Source organism: Chiloscyllium plagiosum, chromosome 19 (assembly GCF_004010195.1).
Source record: "Chiloscyllium plagiosum isolate BGI_BamShark_2017 chromosome 19, ASM401019v2, whole genome shotgun sequence".
Taxonomy (NCBI): domain Eukaryota; kingdom Metazoa; phylum Chordata; class Chondrichthyes; order Orectolobiformes; family Hemiscylliidae; genus Chiloscyllium; species Chiloscyllium plagiosum.
This window is the reverse complement of record NC_057728.1, coordinates 18,160,140-18,181,855: the sequence shown is the minus strand read 5'-3', so window position 1 is coordinate 18,181,855 and position 21,716 is coordinate 18,160,140. Positions and strand designations below refer to the sequence as shown.

The window sequence follows — 21,716 nt, the reverse complement described above, 5'->3', positions numbered from 1 at the left end:
GTTCGGGGGTGGAGGTGTGGGAAGTGGATGAGATGCGCTGGAGAGCATCATCAACCACGTGGGAGGGGAAATCGCAGTCTCTAAAGAAGGAGGCCATCTGGTGTGTTCTGTGGTGGAACTGGCCCTCCTGGGAGCAGATGCGGCAGAAGCGGAGGAAATGGGAATAAGGGATAGTATTTTTTACAGGAGGTGGAGTTGGGGGAGGTGTAGTCCAGGTAGCTGTGGGAGTTGGTGCATTTGTAGAAGATGTCAGTGTTGAGTCGGTCATCGTTGATGGAGATGGAGAGGTCCAGGAAGGGGAGAGAGGTGTCAGAGATGGTCCAGGTGAATTTAAGGTCGGGGTGGAATGAGTTGGTGAAGGTGAAGAACTGATCAACCTCCTCGTGGGAGCACGAGGTGGTGCCGATACAGTCATCAATGTAGCAGAGGAAAAGGTGGGGAATGGTGCCCGTGTAACTATGGAAGATGGACTGTTCCACGTAACTGACAAAGAGACAGGCATAGCTGGGGGTGCCCATGACTACCCCTTTGGTCTGAAGTAAGTGGGAGGATTCAAAGGAGAAATTGTTGAGGGTGAGGACCAGTTCAAACAACCGAATGAATGTGTCAGTGGGAGGGTACTGGTGGGGACATTGGGAGAGGACGAAACGGAGGAGTTGGAGGCCCTCGTGATGGTGGATGGAGGTGTATCGGGACTGTATGTCCATGGTGAAGATGAAGTATTGGAGGCCAGGGAAGCTAATGTCTTGGAGGAGTTGGAGGGCGTGGGTGGTGTCCCAAACATATGTGGAGAGTTCCTGGACCGGGAGAATAGAACAGTGTCAAGATATGTGGAGGTGAGTTCGGTGTGGCAGGAGCAGGCCGAGATGAAGGGTTGGCCTGGGTAGTTGGGCTTGTAGATCTTGGGTAGGAGGTAGAACTGGGTGGTGTGGGATTCCAGGACTATGAGGTTGGAAGCTGTAGGTGGGAGATCCCCTGAGGTGATGAGGTTGTGGATGGTCTGGGAGATGACAGTTTGGCTAATTTGTTAGCTAATTTGTTTCTGATTAAAATGTCTTCTTGCTCATCAATATCTGAATGATGGATCTGTATAGATGTCTTTATTCACAGAAGCTGACTTCTTTGAGTCCCAGGAATGCTGTCTATATGATCCTTAATTAGTTTTCCAAAACCCTACCACCCAGATCTGAGTCTTTTCTTCATATGCAGTCACTGTTACGAATAACAACATGGGTTTGACTGCCTGACCTGCTGCGCTTTTCCAGCAACACATTTCCAGCTTAGTTTTCCAAAACCCTACCACCCAGATCTGAGTCTTTTCTTCATATGCAGTCACTGTTACGAATAACAACATGGGTTTGATCTCTAGCAGTGTATCTTTACTGTTTTGGTAATGCTTGTGTTATCACTCACAACTTGAGAAATTAGGCATGGATAATGTGGTATTGAAAGGTCTAACAGATTTTTTTTAAACATAAGTGCCTGGGCTTTTGGAAGGAGTGGGTGCAGAAAAGTTTTACCAGGACTGGAGGGTTTGTGATATAGTGAGAGGCTGAATACACTGGGGATTTTTTTCTCTGGAGCATCAGAAGCTGAGGGGTAACTTTATAAAATCATGAGAGGCACGGATAGGTTGAATAGCCAAAGTCTTTTTTTCTAAGGTGTGGGAGTCCAAAACTAGAGGTCGTAGGTTCAAAAAGGGAAAGATTTAAAAAGAACCCGAGAGGTAACTTTTTCTCGTAGAGTGTGGTATGTATGGAATGAGCTGCCAGAGGAAGTGGTGGAGGTGGTACAATCACAACATTTAAAAGGCATCTAGATGAGGAGGGCTTGGAGGGATAGGAGTCAAAATGGGACTAGATCAGATTGGAATGTCTTGTCAGTACAGATGAGTTATACCAAAGAGTATTTTTCCATCCTTACGACTCTACTCCAAGTAGCATATCATTTTTCAAGTGATCTCCAATAAGATGGAATCAGAGACCTTTACACCATTAGTTCATATTATGGTACACTGAAGCCACCACAAGCATTTTTCTTAAGGGTATACTGACATACCAACTATAAGACAGAACATCCCATGTGTTTTCCCATTCCATCGGTCTGTCCACATCTTCAATGCCTATCATCATCCTTGCAGTTCATAATATATCTCCACGTTCTGTGCCATTTGCAAACTTTAACAATTATGCCTTGTACCCACACCTGAGTCATTGATATAGAGCAACAAAAAACAATGTTCTTACACCAACCCTGGGAACCCCTTTCCTCGCCCAAAAGCGACTATTGCCGCTCAGACTACTGTCGCCTCACAACTTTGTTTCCATGTCGCCATTATCTCTTTTATTCCATGGGTTGAATTTTGATGACAAGTAAATTATGTGCAAATTTAGCAAACACCTTATACATTGCATTAACCACATTATCTTCACCAACAATTTTTGATTTCATCAGAAGTCTCAAATAAATTATTTGATCGTGATTCACGTTTTCTAAACCAAAATTGTCCTTTCTTAACCATTCCAATTGCCTGCTAAATTTACTCTGGATTAGCTATATCAGAAGCTATCTTCCCAGATTATGCTGACAAACCTGTTGTTGGTAGGTTTACCTAGTTTTTGGGATATTCTGATATTGTGAAGCCTCAGTATCCTATTAAAAGGCACATCCTGACAGCTGGGGTAAAAAAAAAAATCTACACTTAATCATTCTCTATTTCCTATTTCCAAATCAATCCCTTACTCATTTCAGAAGATCACCTCCAACATAAATGGTTTTACTTCAGTGAAGACCTGGTCTTATCAGCCAGGATACAGATCGCTGCAGTGTGATTGGGTTGAACATAAGGACAAGCCAAAATTGGCTAGAATTCTTACTAGTGTTAAAAATACCGATGTTGAACACTAGGTGGCACACCTCATCATCCATTTCCTCTGTCGCTATTTCGGGGAAATGTTGACAATGAGCACTAGATGGCCTTCACAGACTAGACTTTGTACCCAGCTTATCAAGAAGCTGCAGCTGGAAGAGGCAGGGACTGAGCTTATGCACCTGACCCACATGAACACTTTTATTTTTGGAAACCAACAGACAAGCAGAATTAGGGCAGGATGATACATTTTGGTGAAGGCTAGTTTTTCCTGATTGCACATTATAAAGGGAAGTGCTGACCATAAGTGTGGAGCTCAGTCCTTGGTATTACAAATAAAGCATTTGGCGGAGATGACAAAGGTCTGTGGATGTGAGTGAATTATATTTTAGAAAGAGTCAGTGCCATGAAAAGTGGAGGGTGGGTGCTGAGGGCAGAAACTGAACAACACACACAAGATTCAGCCACCATTCCAAGCTTACAGAATTTTTATATAAACGGATTGTCTCATACAAATAGTAAGCTCCAATCTAAGGGGTTGTACATTCAGTTAGCACATACTGTAGCTGAGATACAGCCCTTCCAACTCATCAGCTGCATTGGAAATTTGATGGTTTAACATGGATAACCAAAGCCCCAGTGGGAATGGTGGAAGCCACAAGTTCTGGTGCTATTGCAGTCTCCTGGTTAGGTCAATGGAGTGGCATTACCTACACTGGCAGGTCGAGTTGGGAAGGAACTGTTAGGGAACAAACTGTTTGAGACACTGCACCGAATATTTTAGTTTTCCCTTGGTTCTTCAGTCCAAAGATGTGCAGGTCAGGTGAATTGGCCATGCTAAATTGCCCGTAGTGTTAGGTAAGGGGTAAATGTAGGGGTATGGGTGGGTTGCGCTTCGGCGGGGCGGTGTGGACTTGTTGGGCCGAAGGGCCTGTTTCCACACTGTAATGTAATGTAATCTAATCTAATCTACTCTAATTCACTAGGAGATCGAGTCTCAATTTCCAGAGACTCCGGGATAGAACACTGTTCATAAACTATTAGCGAGAACCTGGCCATCTGCTCCATAAAGTCAAGCATGACTCTGTTTAATATACCTCATAGTTCTTAATGATTACTCTATTCGCCGAGCTGGGAATTTGTGTTGCAGACGTTTCGTCCCCTGTCTAGGTGACATCCTCAGTGCTTGGGAGCCTCCTGTGAAGCGCTTCTGTGATCTTTTCTCCAGCATTTATAGTGGTTTGAATCTGCCGCTTCCGGTTGTCAGTTCCAGCTGTCCGCTGCAGTGGTCGGTATATTGGGTCCTGGTCGATGTGCTTATTGATTGAATCTGTGGATGAGTGCCATGCCTCTAGGAATTCCCTGGCTGTTCTCTGTTTGGCTTGTCCTAGTCAAACTCATGTTGCTTGTCATTTGCATGTGTGGCTACTAAAGGATAGCTGGTTGTGTCATTTTGTGGCTAGTTGTGTTCATGGATGTGGATCGTTAGCGGTCTTCCTGCACAAAACACTACATAGGACAAACAGGAAGACAGCTAACTATCTGCATCCATGAACACCAACTAGCCACGAAGCGACACGACCAGCTATCCTTAGTAGCCACACACGCAGATGACAAGCAACATGAGTTTGACTGGGACAACACTACTATTATAGGACAAGCCAAACAGAGAACAGCCAGGGAATTCCTAGAGGCATGGCACTCATCCACAGATTCAATCAATAAGCACATTGACCTGGACACAATATACCGGCCACTGCAGCGGACAGCTGGAACTGATAATCGGAAGGGGCAGGTACAAACCAGAATAAATGCCGGAGGAAAGATCACAGAAGCACTTCACAGGAGGCTCCCAAGCACTGAGGATGTCACCTAGACGGGACAAAACGTCTGCAACACAAATTCCCAGCTCGGTGAACAGAACCACAACAACGAGCACCCGAGCTACAAATCTTCGCACAAACTTTGATTACTTTACTCATTCTACATTTTGGTTCCCAAGACGGTTGGAAAGGGTTGGTCTTAGCATAGTGTATAGATCAGAGAAAAAAATCAAGATCCATTGAATGATCAGCTATTGGAGGTAGGCATGAGTGGGAACAGATTTAAACTTCATAAACAAGCCACTATGCATTCACCTCCCAAAACCTACAGAAACAGGACTGGTTTGTGAACAGTATTTACAAGCAGCACTAATATTAAAGATGAAAAAGACACACTGCTCAATGCCCCCTAAACTCTCAAAAATGTCAGACAGGTAAAGCAAGCATTGTATGACTTTGGAAATCTCCACCTCAGAAAGTGGTGGGAGATATTTTTTAATGCAGATGTTGATCGATTCCCTGGTTTGCTGAGAATCTAAGAATACTGGGGGTGGAAGGGAATGGAAAATTCAGAACACAAACAATTTGTGGGCGGCACGGTGGCACAGTGGTTAGCACTGTTGCCTCGCAGCGCCAGAGACCCGGGTTCAATTCCCGACTCAGGCGACTGACTGTGTGGAGTTTGCACGTTCTCCCCGTGTCTGCGTGGGTTTCCTCCGGGTGCTCCGGTTTCCTCCCACAGTCCAAAGATGTGCAGGTTAGGTGAATTGGCCATACTAAATTGCCCGTAGTGTTAGGTAAGGGGTAAATGTAGGGGTATGGGTGGGTTTCGCTTCGGCGGGTCGGTGTGGACTTGTTGGGCCGAAGGGCCTGTTTCCACACTGTAATCTAATCTAAAAAATCTAATCTAATTTAGCCATGATTGTATTGAATGGTACGGGTGCCGAATGGCTGCTTTCTGCACCTATTTTGTTAGTTTGTGGATAACTATTCCCCCACAGGATACCTTTGTGCTCTGTATCCGTACGGTGAGCAAATGGCTGATTTACAAAATTGTTGATAAGGCCCACCTCAGTGCAAGATGTGTAGGTAACGCTTACCATAGACATCAGTGAAGTAACCAACTGCCACGTTCTCAACTAGGATGTAGAGAAAAGGCAGTGTATTCGAGCTGTTCCATCATCACCTCTGGAGTTTAAAACTGCCCAGTCTACCTCAAAATACTCTGGAAAGGCAAAGTATCCCAAAACATTTCAGCAACAATTTCAAGAATATTTGAAGTGCAAACTCTCCTCAACAAGCCTGAATTTTAAAAAAATTATTAACCTATTTTTCTTAATCAAACGCCTCTAGAGCAGGTGGGACTTGAACCCAGATCTCTCAGTGCATGGGGGTAGGGATATTACCACTGTGCCACAGAAGTGTCCTCAACTAACCTGTATTTTGCTCCATACTTCTTTCAATTAAATTCACATTTTGCATTCTGCTATGGGATTTAAACCCTCAGCTCCAGAATATTAGCCTGACATTCTGGATTATTAGCCCAGTGACACTATCATTACCTCACCATCTCCTGGAGGATGGAGGATTCCTGGTGAAGGGCTTTTGCCCAAAACGTCAATTTTCCTGCTCCTTGGGTGCTGTCTGACCGGGTGTGCTTTTCCAGCACCACACTAATCTCGACTCAGTTTGGGGTGCCTATCGCTCACTGTCGCTTTCACCATCACAGCATCGTGGCTAATCGGAGTTACTTTGCCACCCAATTAACATCTTTCTCTCCTGTAAAATAAACTGCGATGGCTTGATATTTGTGTTTTTCCTGATGAGTCCAAGATCTAAATCTTCAGCAACACTGTTATCAGCCCCTAGCTTTTCTGTTTTAATAAGCCTGTAAGGTCAACACTTCCTCCATGGATTAACACCAGTGTTCTGCAAGGCTGTATACTCAGCCCCTTCCTATACTCCTTGTACACTCCTCACTGTGTGGCCAAATTCTGCTCTAACTCCATTTACAAGCATCTTGGAGCCACCACATAGCAAGTTTAAATTTACATTCTCATTCACGGATATCTCAGTTACTGAGACGGAAAGAACAACCCTTTCATCGCAGTCCTAAAACAGCAACCCCTCATTTTAAAACATTGTCCCCGAGTTCTGCACTCACCCACAAGAGGAGACATCATTTCCATTTTGTCCAGCTGATTCAGAACCTTATATACCGCAATGACATCATCTGTCACTCTCCTAAACTGCAATGGAAGCAAGCTCAGTCTCTCCAACCTGCTGAGTGCAGGTATCAATCTAGTTCTTAGGCCTAAAGGAATCAAAGAGTACGGGTAGAAAGCAGGAACAGAGTACCATGTTGGATGATCAGCCTTGATCAGATTGAATGGCAGAGCAGCTCAAATGGCTGAATGGACTATTTAGAGACATAGAGATGTACAGCACGGAAACAGACTCTTCGGCCCAATTTGTCCATGCCAACCAGATATCCCAGAATCTCGTTCCACCTGCCAGCACCCAGCCCATATCCCTCCAAACCCTTCCTATTCATAAACCATCCAGATGCCTTTTAGATGTTGCAAATGTACTAGCCTCCACCACTTCCTCTAGCAGCTCATTCCACACACACATGACCCTCTGCGTGAAAAAGTTGCCCCTCAGGTCTTTTTTCTATCTTTCCCCTCTCATCCTAAACCTATGCCTTCTACTTCTGGACTCACCCACCCCAGGGAAAAGACTTTGTCTATTTACCCTATCCATGCCCCTCATAATTTTGTAAACCTCTATAAGGTCACCCCTCAGCCTCCGACACTCCAAGGAAAACAGCCTCAGCCTTTTCAACCTCTCCCTGTAGCTCAAATCCTCCAACCCTGGCAACATCCTTTTTCTGAACCCTTTCAAGTTTCACAACATCTTTCCGATAGGAAGGAGACCAGAAGTACATGCAATATTCCAAAAGTGGCCTTTAACCAATATCCTGACCTCCCAACTTCTGTATGCAATACTCTGACCAATACAGCAAAGCATACCAAACGCCTTCTTCACTATCCTATCTACCTGCGACTCCACTTTCAAGGAGCTATGAACCTGCAGTCCAAGGTCTCTTTGTTCAGCAACACTCCCGAGGACCTTACCATTAAGTGCATAAGTCCTGCTAAGATTTGCTTTCTCATAATGCAGCACTTCACATTTATCTAAATTAAACTCCATCTGCAACTTTTTAGCCCATTGTCCCATCTGATCAAGATCCTATTCTAATCTGAGGTAACCTTCTTCGATGTCAACAACTCCTCCAATTTTGGTGTCATCTGCAAATTTACTTACTATTCCTCTTATGCTCATATCCAAATCATTTATATAAATGATGAAAAATGGTGGACCCAACACCGATCCTTGTGGCAATCCACTGGTCACAGGCCTCCAGTCTGAAAAACAACCCTCCACCACCACCACCACCACCCTCTGTCTTCTACTTTTGAGCCAGTTCTGTATCCAAATGGCAATTTCTCCTTGTATTCCATGAGATCTAACCTTGCTAATCAGTCTCCCATGGGGAACCTTGTCGAATGGCCTACTTTCGCCATTCTGCCCTCATCAATCCTGTTCATCACTTCTGCAAATAACTCAATCAAGTTGTGAGACATGATATCCCACGCACAAAGCTATGTTAACTATCCCTAATCAGTCCATACCTTTCCAAATACGGGTGCATCCCATCCCTCAGGATTCCCTCCAACAACTTGCCCACCACTGACATCAGGCTCACAGGTCTATAGTTCCCTGGATTGTCCTTACCACCTTTTTGAAACAGTGGCACGTTAGCCAACCTCCAGCCTTCTGGCACCTCACCTGTGACTATCGATGATACAAATATCACAGCAAAAGGCCCAGCAATCACTTTCCTAGCTTCCCACAGAGTTCTAGGGTACACCTGATCAGGTCCTGGGGATTTATCCACTTTTGTGTGTTTCAAGACATCCAGCACTCCCTCCTCTGTAATATGGACATTTTTCAAGATGTCACCATTTATTTCCCTACATTCTATATCTTCCATGCCCTTTTCCACAATAAACACTGATGCAAAATTTTACAATTATATATCACGGAAACAGATCCTTCTGTCCAACTCGCCCAAGCCGATTACACATCGCAATCTGACCTTGTCCCTATGCCAGCATTTGGCCCATATCCCTCTAAATCCTTCACATTCATATACCCATTCAGCTGCCTTTTAAACGTACCAGCCTCCACCAGTATCATTTGCAGCTCATTCCATAAATGCCCCACTCTCTGCGTGAAAAAGTTAGGTGCATCCACGAACCACCTTCAAAACATTTACATCCATCCTTAAATAAGATGTCCGAAACTGCACACAGTATTCTGGTTTTAGTGCCAATTCCATCACTGGGCAAAGATGACTTGAAGAATCTCGGAGCTGTTATATTTTGAGTGTTTGGATGAGGATAAGAATTGTAGCTCCTGCAAGGGACAGCCATTCATCTACCTCCTTGTCCAATCTTACTTCCCTAACAATTTTGTCAGTATTCACTGTGAAAGCAAACTTAAAGACTGAAGTCAACAAAACAAAATCAATAGGGAAAAGTTTGCAGATCTGTTTGAACATTTTTATGTCGTAGTGTTTCACTGCTGATCTCTGTATCCCTGAGCTCAGGTGGGGAAAGAATAGCCAGAGTTCTTGTTCCTCACTACTGTGCAATGATCAATGTTGGAAATTGTGGGCATGCATGATCAAACAGCCTATCACCATTTGCTAGGTACAAAGGATGCCCATGGAAACTCACACTAATATGAACCATGAGAAAGGAAACAAATAACATGAAACCAGCAAGTTAAAAGAGGATATTTTTACTCTTGTTAGTGCAAGCTCTCTTAAATAAAAATAAGTCTGCTGACTTTTATGGGCTAAAGCAATAAACTTGCTGTTTTACATGATAAAACAACATTTATAATACAGGCAAGGATATATAGCAATCTCATATGAAGTCAGTTGTCTTAAGAATGTATTTATCAATCAGATGTTCTTAAGTGAAGACTTAAGTAGGATCTACTTTTCATTAATATCCATGGCTCTTGTGATATTAAATCCATTGAACAGTTTACAATTGCAAATACCATAAGCCCCATAAGGCTGCACATTCGTAGAAAATACACAAATAGCCTCTATTGAATGGGCCTATTAACAACTATTGCAGAATGTAATGAAAATAAGCAAAGGACTCCTTCAAACAAATATTTTCATTAACAAAGTGCCTGCTAACTTGTCTTTACTGAGCTTATTTGTTGCAACTTATTTCTACGGAACAGTATGTGTGGTAGGGCATGCATCTTTAATGAAGTAAAATAAAATGGTGACTGGCTAGAATAAAGTCTTGTCAAAATCTAACTAACCACTGTAGGGTCAACAATGACATCAAGACTCCATCAACCACTCTACAGATGGCACCCTGACAAACCAGGAGGGTTCCAGGGTTTGATCACCAGTCTCAGTTGTATTAAATGATCTTGACGGGTGTAATGGTGCCCACTTGGGTTTGATACTCATTAGTTTCTGTTCCTGACTACCATTGATACCCAGTGAGTGTGTGCTGTGATTGATGATAATGCCAGAGGCTGCTTTGTACTCAGAAAACGGTCAACATTTTCAGGCAGTACAGCATGGTGGGAGGTGGACAGGGGATAAAATGGTTAAAACATGAATACACTGTTCTAGACATTCCTACTTATAACCTTTACAAACAATTGGTGATGAGGCAAGAAAAACATTCTGAATGCACCATCTCCAAGGATGAGTTGGTAAAGAGCTCTGCTCCCCACCACCACTGAGCTAATGAACTTAACTCTTGCTTCAGTAACTCCTTACTGGTTGGCCCACCAGACTTTATACTTGATTGTGTTTAGGTCTCCTTTATTGCTTTGTGTTGGATAAACTATCCAGTAATGATTGATATATTAGTCTTTGACTTTAGGGATGGTTGAGCAGGGTAAAAATGGACTGAAGCATTTCTCGTTGCTTGTCCTGGAGAAACTCCGTGTGGGGATTTTTTAAATCCAGCTTTTCTCAGCCCCTACTCTTCAGTTACATTCAATTTATAAAGTGCTTTCTATCAGAGGTATCCCATGTAAAATCCAACAGCACTTAAACAGGGAATCTTCTGCACTTTAAACTGCAGCATCAGAATGAGAAGAGCACAGCAAATCATCAAGCAGTGTCAACAGGAGAACCTGACTTCTTGTAAATGGAAACATCAGTGCTCTTGCCAACAACTTTTAAACACTTTTGTTACTAAATGTATGGCTCTCTCTGAAATTTGAATCAAGCTCCCTTTTATGTTGCTCTCACAGATCTATTGGTCCCATTCATGTACCAGGTAATGCAAATCATGATACTGAGCCCAGGCAGCACTGGTCAAATTCTCAAAAGGTTAACAGCTCTGATATCTCCCAATGGAAGGTTTCTTTAGATACTGTTCAGTATTTTTAAATCAGAGAGTCAGCAGGCTTTTCTTTTCTCAATAGTCACGATTTACACAATAGATTTATCCAGATGAAATGCCTGTTTAAAGATGAAACTTAAAATTATTCTACAAATCACAAGCGTTAAAAAAAATCTACAAATTATAAGTCCAATGTGCAAATCATTGAAAACTATGAGAAAAATGAAGTACATGAGGAAATCTTGTGTAATTTTCAATGGGTAAAGGAAGGTGACTTGTGAAAGCATTTGGTCACAAAATGTTTCAATTGGGAAACACCAATTAGACTATTGTTTTGAAATACATACTGAACTGTGAACGCTGTTTTATAATGAAGACTTCATTATGTGTGGTTCATTCTTAACTGCCCTTTGGAATGGTCAAGTAAACTACACAGCTCAGGGACGGTTAGGGATGGGCAATAAATGCTGGCCTGATCAGCATCGCTCACATGCCAAGAAAGAACAAAAGAAATTAAACTATTCCGCTGCTTAACGTCCACTGCTCTGTTTCTCTGTAAATCTGTCAAAAACTGAAATTGCAGCAAAAACACAGAGCCAGAAAAAGCAATAACTGAGAATAATCTAATATGATTTGAGTCTGTGCACTGCAGAAATATGTCTGTGGTCTTTTGCTCTGCAAAGCTACAGATTCATGGAGTGTTAAGATGGGAGAAATGGCGAAACCAGGAATTTGTCTCTTTCTGTTGGTTTTGGCTGGGTTTTACATATACAGTAGTGCCTTGACATACGAAAAACCCCGTTCACGAACAAATCGGTTTATGAACAGGATTGTACGTAACTTTTGCTTCAACGTACGTACAAAATTCAAGGTACGAACGAAGGTACGAACGCAAAAAGCCCGTGTGCGACCACGTGGTTTCATTGTTCTGCTTTGCTATGCGCTTGTTGAATGCAAAAGCTCTCGGGCCCCGCGTGATCTCATTCAATTCGTCTTTGGCGCGTGCGCTGTGAACAGCTGTCCAAGCATTCTTACGCTATCCGAACAATGGGAAAAATTGATTCAGTTCGCGAACCGGGTCCCGGAATGGATTAAGTTCGCAAGTCGAGGCGCTACTGTATTACAAATTTGCTGTAGACATTAGGTGTTGCTGGTTTTAACAATGGTCCATACTTTGAATTCAACTTGTGTATCAGAAATCTTCTCCTTCAGTTTGACAAATTTAAAAACACTTCAACATCTAATAACTGGCACTGCAACAGTGACAGCTTGGCTGTGGTTGTGGGGGCTTTCCTTTATTGCGTCACTGCATTACTGGTTTTGCTGTTCTTAATGTCACACCACACTTTGTCTGCTCAACTCTCTGTTGTATGTTGGCGTCTCGGAACATCTGTGACCGAAGTCGAGAAAAATCCCCTCAGAGTCTGTACCCACTGATTCCAAAGTATTGTCTCCTGTGCTTTCAGGACTGGACGATGCCGCAGGTGTCATGGAAGGGCTACTCGATAACTTAAAGGCATCGTCTTGGTCACCTCTCGGGGCCTGAACGAGGAAACAATCCTGTTGCTGGCTGATGATGGGCTCACTCATCGTTTTGCACTGGAGAAGTTCATTAATGGTTCGTATGCTCGCTCGCTCTTGCTCTCCAGGCAAGTGATTCTGTGCTGCGGCGGCAGTGTTGACTGACATTGGGTCTACAATGGGGGTTGTGACGCAGGGACTGAGATTTAAATAGCCATCAGACTCAATGCAAGTTGTCATTTCTGATACGGAGTGCCTTCTGATACTTGTGCCATTGACCAGACTTCCTTCGCTTTCGTATTCTGCGACTGGGGTTAACATCGGATTGTTGTAGCTCTTGGAGCGCACCACTGGGTTCTTGGTCAGAATTTCATTTGACTTGGAACAGCGGGGAAGCAATCGTTTCTCTGCTGAAGAGAAATACACAATTGATTCTTTTAGCAACAACAACCTAAAAAAAATCAGCAATGTGGAAAACAAGGCCATTGCCAAGACTGAGATTGCAGAAGGAAAATAAACAGCAAACCTGACTACACACTCACTCAAGCTTACATAGTTGTGCCTTTTGAAACACATCATTACTGACAACCACAATGAATGAATGAATTCCAGTTCAAAACGGGAGAGGCTTCACAGAGCTCAGACTGCGGAACACACTTCAGGTTTCACTGAGGCATCTCTATGAAATCACACCTGTAGGTTTGGATGGAGCCTGGTCCAATGAAATAATAATTGCACTGAACAACAACGTTAAAGATTTTCATAAGAAATTTGCCATCTTTGGTATCATCACCAATTCACTTTTCCTTGGGCCTCCTCAAATCAGGTGCCAACTTTCAGTTTTTTTAAAAAAAGAAACAACATCCTATTTCTCTTTCCCCAAAACCTTGCTCTACTTGGTTGCTAAGTTATCCAGAAAACTTAACCTCCATTTCTTCTGTCCTTCCCACTGTAAAAACCCTTCCCATCCATTTTACAGTTAAGAATAATTCAATTGTAATATACAGCTAACAGTTAACATGACCTACCCATAACATCCCCGCTCTTAGTATTTTTATATGGAATTCACAAACTGTGCTCAATCAACTGTTTGTTTAACTAATCTTTGTAGACAGCTTTATTTTCCTAAACTTCCTTTTAATTGCTTTTTTACTTGTGCAAAAATTGTGGAGAGCAGCTCGAAAAGCACCAGATAGATTGAGGCCCACAAGGTAGGATTTGTTATGGAGCCTGTTGAGGGTGAGGCTACAGTGAGAGAAGGCACAGGAGATGAGAGACCGACTCTGAGGGAAGGAGGTAGAGGCGGAACACCTTGGAAGAGGAGTCTGATGACTTGAGTGACCACCAAGGCAGAACTGCTGGTCAGCATCTTGGCTCAGATAGGGAGTGGCCATCAGTCTGCTCAGATGGAAAAACAACCTGGGGCAGTACAGAAAACAAAAAAATTTGTGGTACAGAGCAACCTGCAGCTCAGAACATTTATTTGGGCAAGATCCGAGGCAAATGGTAATCAATGACAACTTAATGAGGATTGAATAAGGGCAGAAGGCAAGATAGGAAGAAACATACAAAATGTGGAGGGAAGCTTAGCTGACGGACAGCAGTCATTCTATTGAGAGTGGCGACAGAAACAACACAAGCCTAGAATAGATTGCTAGATCACTCTCGAATAGAAAATGCAATGTTGCCTGACATGAATAAATAAAATGATTTACGGATAGATACTGTCAAAATGTTCAAAAAGGACACAAATCAATGAAAAGGACATGATTAACATTTAAACCTAGCAGCAAGGTTACATTCAGACTTTCAGCCCTCGAGTCTAGAGTTGAATTCAACTTCATAAGAAAATTTTAAACTACAAACACCAATAAGGAAAACATATGCATTTTTTGAGGAAGGGTTAGGACCAAAGGATAATTTTATCTTTCTTAAGGTCACATACCTATCCATGAGAAGTCACCACAGTCTCAGAGGACTATAGGGCTGCTCTCTCATTACAGCGAGGGTCTGGTAATGAATTTAACCTGAGGGTCACCACAGCTCAGGAGTGGGACAAGGTTGATAAGTTGGGACTTGCACAGTTGCTGCGGGAATGAAACCAGAATGGTTGGTATTACTCTGCATCACAAACCATCCATTCTACCGACTGAGCTCACCAAGCCCCAACATACATATCACATGCACATACAGATCATTCTCAATCCTGACCATCCACACACTTCTGAAGTGTTGTGACCAAAGGAACCCAATCAACCTTGAGTTCAGGAAGTTGCAAAACACAGTGCAACACATATCCAAAGGACCAAGTATATTTAAAAATGTCAGGTCTAACATGCAGGAGCAATAGGTGGACTATTGGAAAGGGGACATCAGATGAGGCCTATGTTTGCTGAGTTTTGGAAGATGTCAGAGGCCAGATTACAGTAAGCAACACATGTCACATGTTTCACTATTAGCATTCTAACAGATTAGCATAACATAGAACGAGTTCCACCCAAAAGGTGTGTAACACCATCATGCCCTAATTGTTCAAAAAGCTATCAATATCCTTTATCCAGTGAACAGCCTTACACATATTTGGGATTTCTCTTCTAAACTTCATCTATTCCAATCATGTTCAATGAAACCTTTCTACAAATTACTTCACCCCCTCTCAATGATTTATAGTTTGTAATTAGTTATGAGAAATTAGTTCTGTATGTTCTTACCCAGAAGGCACGCGGAGTGTGTAGCTTGTTCATCCACCGTGTGCACTCCGTACGTTCCCAGGTATGGAGAAACCACCTTCTGTATCAGCAACTCGAGCCGGAGGTAATCCCCTGTCACACCCTTAGATTCGTGAACTCCCTGAAATAGAAGAAATCAGTTTACTAGCCTGCTCACGTTGTGAAGTTATCACTCACCATCCGAACTGGAGAGAGAGAGAGAGAGAGAGAGCGAGAGAGAGAGAGAGAGCGAGAGAGAGAGCGAGAGAGAGCGAGACAGCGAGAGAGAGCGAGACAGAGAGAGAGAGCGAGACAGAGAGAGAGAGAGAGAGAGCGCGAGACAGAGAGAGAGAGCGCGAGACAGAGAGAGAGAGCGCGAGACAGAGAGAGAGAGCGCGAGACAGAGAGAGAGAGCGCGAGACAGAGAGAGAGAGCGCGAGACAGAGAGAGAGAGCGCGAGACAGAGAGAGAGAGCGCGAGACAGAGAGAGAGAGCGCGAGACAGAGAGAGAGAGCGCGAGACAGAGAGAGAGAGCGCGAGACAGAGAGAGAGAGCGCGAGACAGAGAGAGAGAGCGCGAGACAGAGAGAGAGAGCGCGAGACAGAGAGAGAGAGAGAGAGGGCAAGGGGAAGACAGACGAGGGGAAAAAGAGAGTGGGGAGAGAAGGGGAAAGAGAGAAAGAGAGAGAGGGAGTGGGGAGAGAGAGGCGGGCAGAAGAGACAGAGAGGGAGGGGGAAAGAGAGTACTTGAAATGAGGCCTTCCACAGTGTATAATTAAGTTAGCTACTGTTCTTCGGACATTAGGAGAAGCTCATTGTACAAAAAGACTCTAGGCCTTCAAAAACAATGCTGTTTCATATTTCTGTACATATTTATCATAGCCACGTTCACACTGGGAATTCTCAATTTAATCCACGTTTCATCCAAAGAAAGTGAATGTCAGTTGCATATTTAAGTCGAAGACTGGAATTTGCAGCCACATACTCTACGCTTGTGATGTTTGAGGGCATATTTAATAAGGAGCCAGACATGTGGCTTATATTATTTTCACCCGTAATGGATTAGTCTGACTGAGATGGATGACAGCAACTCTCTGCAATGCTCAAAGACTGCAAGAGAAGGGTTTAGTATGGTCAGTTCTTTGCAATATTCATGAACAGTGCAGAAGGAAATACATCCTCAATGCAGGCTGTGCTTATAGTGGCTAAAGAAACTGAGGCAAAATGTGTCCAGTCACAACACAGAAAACTGCCACACTCTCACATCGGAGTAGCAGCTGACAAGAGGCTGAATAAAGTCAAATTAAGTTGTTAACATTTATGCGACTGCTATACAAAGAGTGCAATATCATTGTAAAGCCTCAATTCTATTTAAAAGCATCTACTTTTGTAAAACTCTAGTTTAGAAATACCGTGACAATGGGAGAAAAGTTACAATACATTGAAGGATTACAATAGCACCTCCAAGAATTGTAGTGTTTTAATTTGGAAGCAGCATGTCTAATAGGGTACAATTGACCATAATACAATTTCCGCTTTGCATTTCTGAAGAAGTCATATTAGACTTAAAACATTAATTCTGCTTTTCTTCCAAGGATGTGGCGATACCTGTCGAGTTTCTCTAGCATTCTGTGCTTGTTTATGGTGTATTTGAATGGATTTTCCCTATCTGTCTCTGGTGCATCATGTCAACACATATCTTTTTAGATTAGATTAGATTACTTACAGTGTGGAAACAGGCCCTTCGGCCCAACAAGTCCACACCGACCCTCCGAAGAGCAACCCACCCAGAACCCATTCCCCCACATTTACCCCTTCACCTAACACTACGGGCAATTTAGCATGGCCAATTCACCTAACCTGCACATTTTTTGGACTGTGGGAGGAAACCGGAGCACCCGGAGGAAACCCACGCAGACACAGGGAGAACATGCAAACTCCACACAGACAGTTGCCTGAGGCGGGAATTGAACCCGGGGTCTCTGGCACTGTGAGGCAGCAGTGCTAACCACTGTCCTTTACATCTGTAGCTCACACAGTAAATCTATATCTTTCATCATTTCTTTATGTTTGCATTTTTCAGTTTAGACGCCAGTGAACATTCACAGAGTTTGCAGAGTGAAACATTGTACCAGTTTCCCATTAAATTGCACAATCTCTCTTCCATATTGAAATGTCCTGCATGTACAGGAGAAAGCATATTTTAGATTGTGGGTCCATTTTTGATATGCAGAAGTAGTTTTACATTTGGGCCATTAACAGAGGTCAGCACTGTGGGCAAAAGTTGGCAAACAGTTGGCACTTATGAAAACTGAACTTCCAAACAGCCAAAGAACAAGCTGCTATAAATTCGACTGGTAAATAAATTGAGAGTTGCTCTGCTAAGTAGTTTATAAATATTTTTCTAATGATATTATGCAGTTTTAAAATGATCAGGGCATAGTGATAGAATCTTTCTCCTTTGAAATCAGTCTCCAAATCTAGCATTCTGGGGCCAAATTTAACATAACTCACATAAATTTCAAATGAGCCTCACAGACATATCCAAACTGTAGGTCCAGATACCTCACGTGTTTTTTTGAACTTCTGGAACGTTTCCAACATAAGCCATCCTTGACGCCTGAATAATGGCTCTTTGTCGCTTCATGAAAATTACAACATTGAAAATTACTTGCACAAGTTTCACTGAGCGCTGCAAACCTTACAAAACTGGATAAACTAATTTCATGCAATTTCATTTCAGTGAGACCATCTTCAATCTCAGGCACACAGCTGAAATCCTCATTCCTTACAGTAGATGTACCCTTTGTGCGGGCGCAAACGTGACAAAGAATGACATTGGTGATCGTTTTTCTGAATCTCCTCCCACTTTCTCAGTCCAGACATCAAAAACACAACTGATTTTATTGCATCAGAATTCAAGATGGCTTTTAAAAAGAAACTTTGATTACTCAAAATGTTGAGGGAGTCCAATTGCAAATCTTAAGAAAACTAGAGTCTAGATATATTTGCGACAGAACATTACACAAGTTAAGCTTTTGTTTTGTCTCCTGCAAAAACCAGACACCAAAGAAACAAACCCCGTCGTATCTGATCTCTACAACAGATGAGAATGAAGATCTTATAAATCATGAGAGTTTTTAAGTCACAACTAACCACTAGCTACTGGCTTCTAGACAGTAACCACACTTCGTTGGCACCTTGTTTGACAGAGTCTTCAGCTTGAAATGGCTCTCTTGACTTCAAACATGAATATCATTCATCATGCCAACTGACATAGTAATGAAAAGGAAGGACAGCACTTTTTCTTTACAATTACTTTAAGTACAGCCTCAGTGGCACTTTGCAAATGATGGTCCTACTCTACTGGAATATTTTCATTCATACAATTCTCCTCAGGAATACTGTACTCTCTCCTATTGCTGTAAAGCTTTAGAACCATAACTGACAAAATTGTGAAGTAACCAAACAGTAATTGAATTGAAATAGGAACTGGCTCCTTTACAGGTCAAGAGGACAATTATCCTCCAGTATGTGTGTTGTACACCAAAAAGTCAGGAAAGCAGCTGCTGAAATCTCAGTGGCTCAATTTGTAACTGGCATTATATATTAGCTAAGAAAGCAAAGAAAACAGACTAACTGCCCCTGTTGTATTAGATACACTGAGAAAATTGAAGAAAAAAAAGAGAATTACTGAGAAACTCAGCAAGTCTGGCAGCATCTGCAGAGAGAGAAGCAGAGTTAGCATTTCATGTTTGATATGAATTCCTCAGAGGTTCTCAAGCATTTCCTGTGCTTGTTTCAGATTTCCAGCAGCTGCAGTATTTTGCTTTTATATTGAGAAAATAGTTGCTTTAACTAAACTCTAGGCGCATTTGTGGAAACCATTGATCGTGCTGATATTCTGAAAGACTAGTGGGAAGTTGCCATACGGCAGTGTACAGAAACTGTGAACAGCCAACTTAAACTTTAAGGTCACACAGAAACTGCCCATGAAGGTTGCTGTTTAAATTATCGCGAGCTTACCCAAGTATACTTATATCACGAAGTGTATTTCGTTTTTACAGTAGGTACATCTCACAAACAAAGGAGCACACTGATTAACAGTATAGTGTGATACAAGATAAAGAAAATCCTTGAATAGAGATGACATTTTGAAATCAGTAACTTTACTGATTACCCTTCATTTATGTAAACAAGTGTTTACTTATTCACTCTGAGTTACACATCACATCTTGCTTTAACAGTTCAATAAGTGTATCCATTAAGTAGCTCAACCACAGAGAAGAAGGAATGTTTAATCTCAGACATGTGCTGGAGTCAGTTCATTTCTGCTGTGACAGAGAGGGGTCAATGCAGTTAGCCTCAGAACAGAACAGTGCATTGCAATTGAGCTTGATAATGTATTTTATCCAGGTTTCAACTCACTTTTTCCCATTTGCTTATCATTTCTAAGGATCAAAACGATCAACATATTTGGCCCCCAATCCTGTCCCACTCTCTGTAATAGTTTAACACCGCAATTGCATTTATATACCGACCTGGTATGTTAATAACTTTCCCATTCTTCCTATGCATCCTGCTGTTTTTTTTCCCTCTCACGCTGACTTATAGTATGCACTTTTCTCTGATGTATTTTTTTTCAGGTTTTGTTTATTTTAGTAGTTAGCGATCTGTTGTCCTCATCCATGTATAAAGCAAAGAGGAATTCACCGTTTTCTCATTTGACGGAGGAAGGAATGTAAATGGACTGAGTAGGCAGAGCTAACAGAGGAACAATATTGTGGCAGAGGAAAATTATTGTGATCTGGTCTCCACAACTGCACACTGAACTGGAGAAAACAGCTAAGGGAAAATCAATGCTACAGAAAATTTGGGTAGAATTGAAAGCTGCAACTGAGTCAACATCTCAATAATTAGGAGGCGCTGAAATATTCTGTTTCGTTGAAAAGGAGTTTTGCACCTTTTTTAGTTGAGTATGACCCAGTACAAGCAAAGCCATTTGGCTCATCTGAAACAATTGATGCTATTAAACATGGCTTTGTTCCCAGGATGGCTAACTGTGGAATGGACATTGATTGCATGAATAATACATCAGTCACTTTATCAAGTTTTTCAAATACAGATAGCTATCGTGCTGAATTTTCAATTTTGGGACAGATCCTGACGCCAGAATTGTTTCTGGCTTCTGATCCTTTATCGTGCTGATGTCTGACAAAATTTCAAGGTGGTCGAAGGACAGTCAGTTGACACAAATGCCACCCACTAATGGACGGCCGACATGTGCCAATGCTAAAGGGCCAATAGGAAAGCTTCAGCAGTGGATGATTAGCAGCCTTCCTGGAGTGGAAGCTCCTGATGTAGGTAGCAGAAAGGAAAAAAAAGAGCCTCAGGAAAGAGCTAATCCATGCAGATTTTTGAAAAATACATTCATGGAATATAGGGATCATTGGCTAAGCCAGCATTTTTTTGCTTATTCCTAATTGCTCTGGAGGTGCTGGTGGTGAGCTTGAACTGCTGCAGTCCTTGGGGTGCCCACAGCGCTGTTAGAGATTCATTGATACGGACGGATTTTCAAAATGTTCAAATGAGACATTGCCTGACCTACACTGTGGAGGGGAAACCCTTTCACAAGTAACCTGTGGCTGACTGTAATGGTCTCATGGTATTTTCATCAGACTGTTAATTCAGAGACCCAGATAACATTCTGGGGACCTGGGTTCAAATCCCACTATGGCAGATAGTGGGATCTGAACTCAATCAAAATCTGGAATTAAGAGTCTAATGATGACCACAAATCCAATGCTGATTGTCAGAAAGACCTATCTCTTCACTTTAGGGAACGCAACAGTCATCCTTACACAGTCTGGCCAATGTGTGACTTCAAACCAGCAGTGATGTGGTTGACTCTTAACTGCCCTTTGCGCAATTAAGGGATGGGTAATAAATGCTGGCCTGGCCAGCGATGCCCACATCTATTGAATGATTAAAAAAAAGACTTGCCCGTTAACTATTGTGGGTGGGTGGGTGTGCTAATATTACAGATTTAGAGCTGGCCTCTTGCTGGCCAACCTAATTATCCACCAGGAAGTTATCTTCATTCATTGCTGTGGCTCAGATGCAGCAAAACTGAAAAATGCTGATTATTTCTGTTTGAAATGTGATTGATCCTCAATTTTCTCAACTTACTCTGTCCTGAAATTGTTGTCCTTATTTTAGTTTTCCATAACTTGAATTGGCCTGGATGTGTGCAGAGTGTTTATAAGGCTTAAATGCTCATGCTCCCAATGAAAATTGTGGATAATCAGCACTCGGGTGGTAATCCTGCAGCTCTCAGG

At 42.4% G+C, this 21,716-nt stretch overlaps 1 protein-coding gene across 7 annotated transcripts in view; it reads right to left on the bottom strand.

Moving 5' to 3' along the window:
• Nucleotides 1-12,198: 12,198 nt before the first annotated feature.
• The window catches only part of prr5b (proline rich 5b (renal)), a 124,161-nt gene continuing 114,643 nt past the window's right edge, over nucleotides 12,199-21,716 (bottom strand). For 5 of the 7 annotated variants that reach the window (XM_043709219.1, XM_043709221.1, XM_043709215.1 and 2 more), the window contains 2 exons: nucleotides 15,383-15,521; nucleotides 12,199-13,081 (listed from right to left, as the gene is read on the bottom strand). In XM_043709219.1, the coding sequence (XP_043565154.1) occupies nucleotides 12,486-13,081; nucleotides 15,383-15,521 (735 nt within the window). In that variant the 3' untranslated portion in view covers nucleotides 12,199-12,485. The remainder of the gene's footprint in view (nucleotides 13,082-15,382; nucleotides 15,522-21,716) is intronic. The other 2 variants (XM_043709216.1, XM_043709218.1) reach the window with 1 other exon arrangement.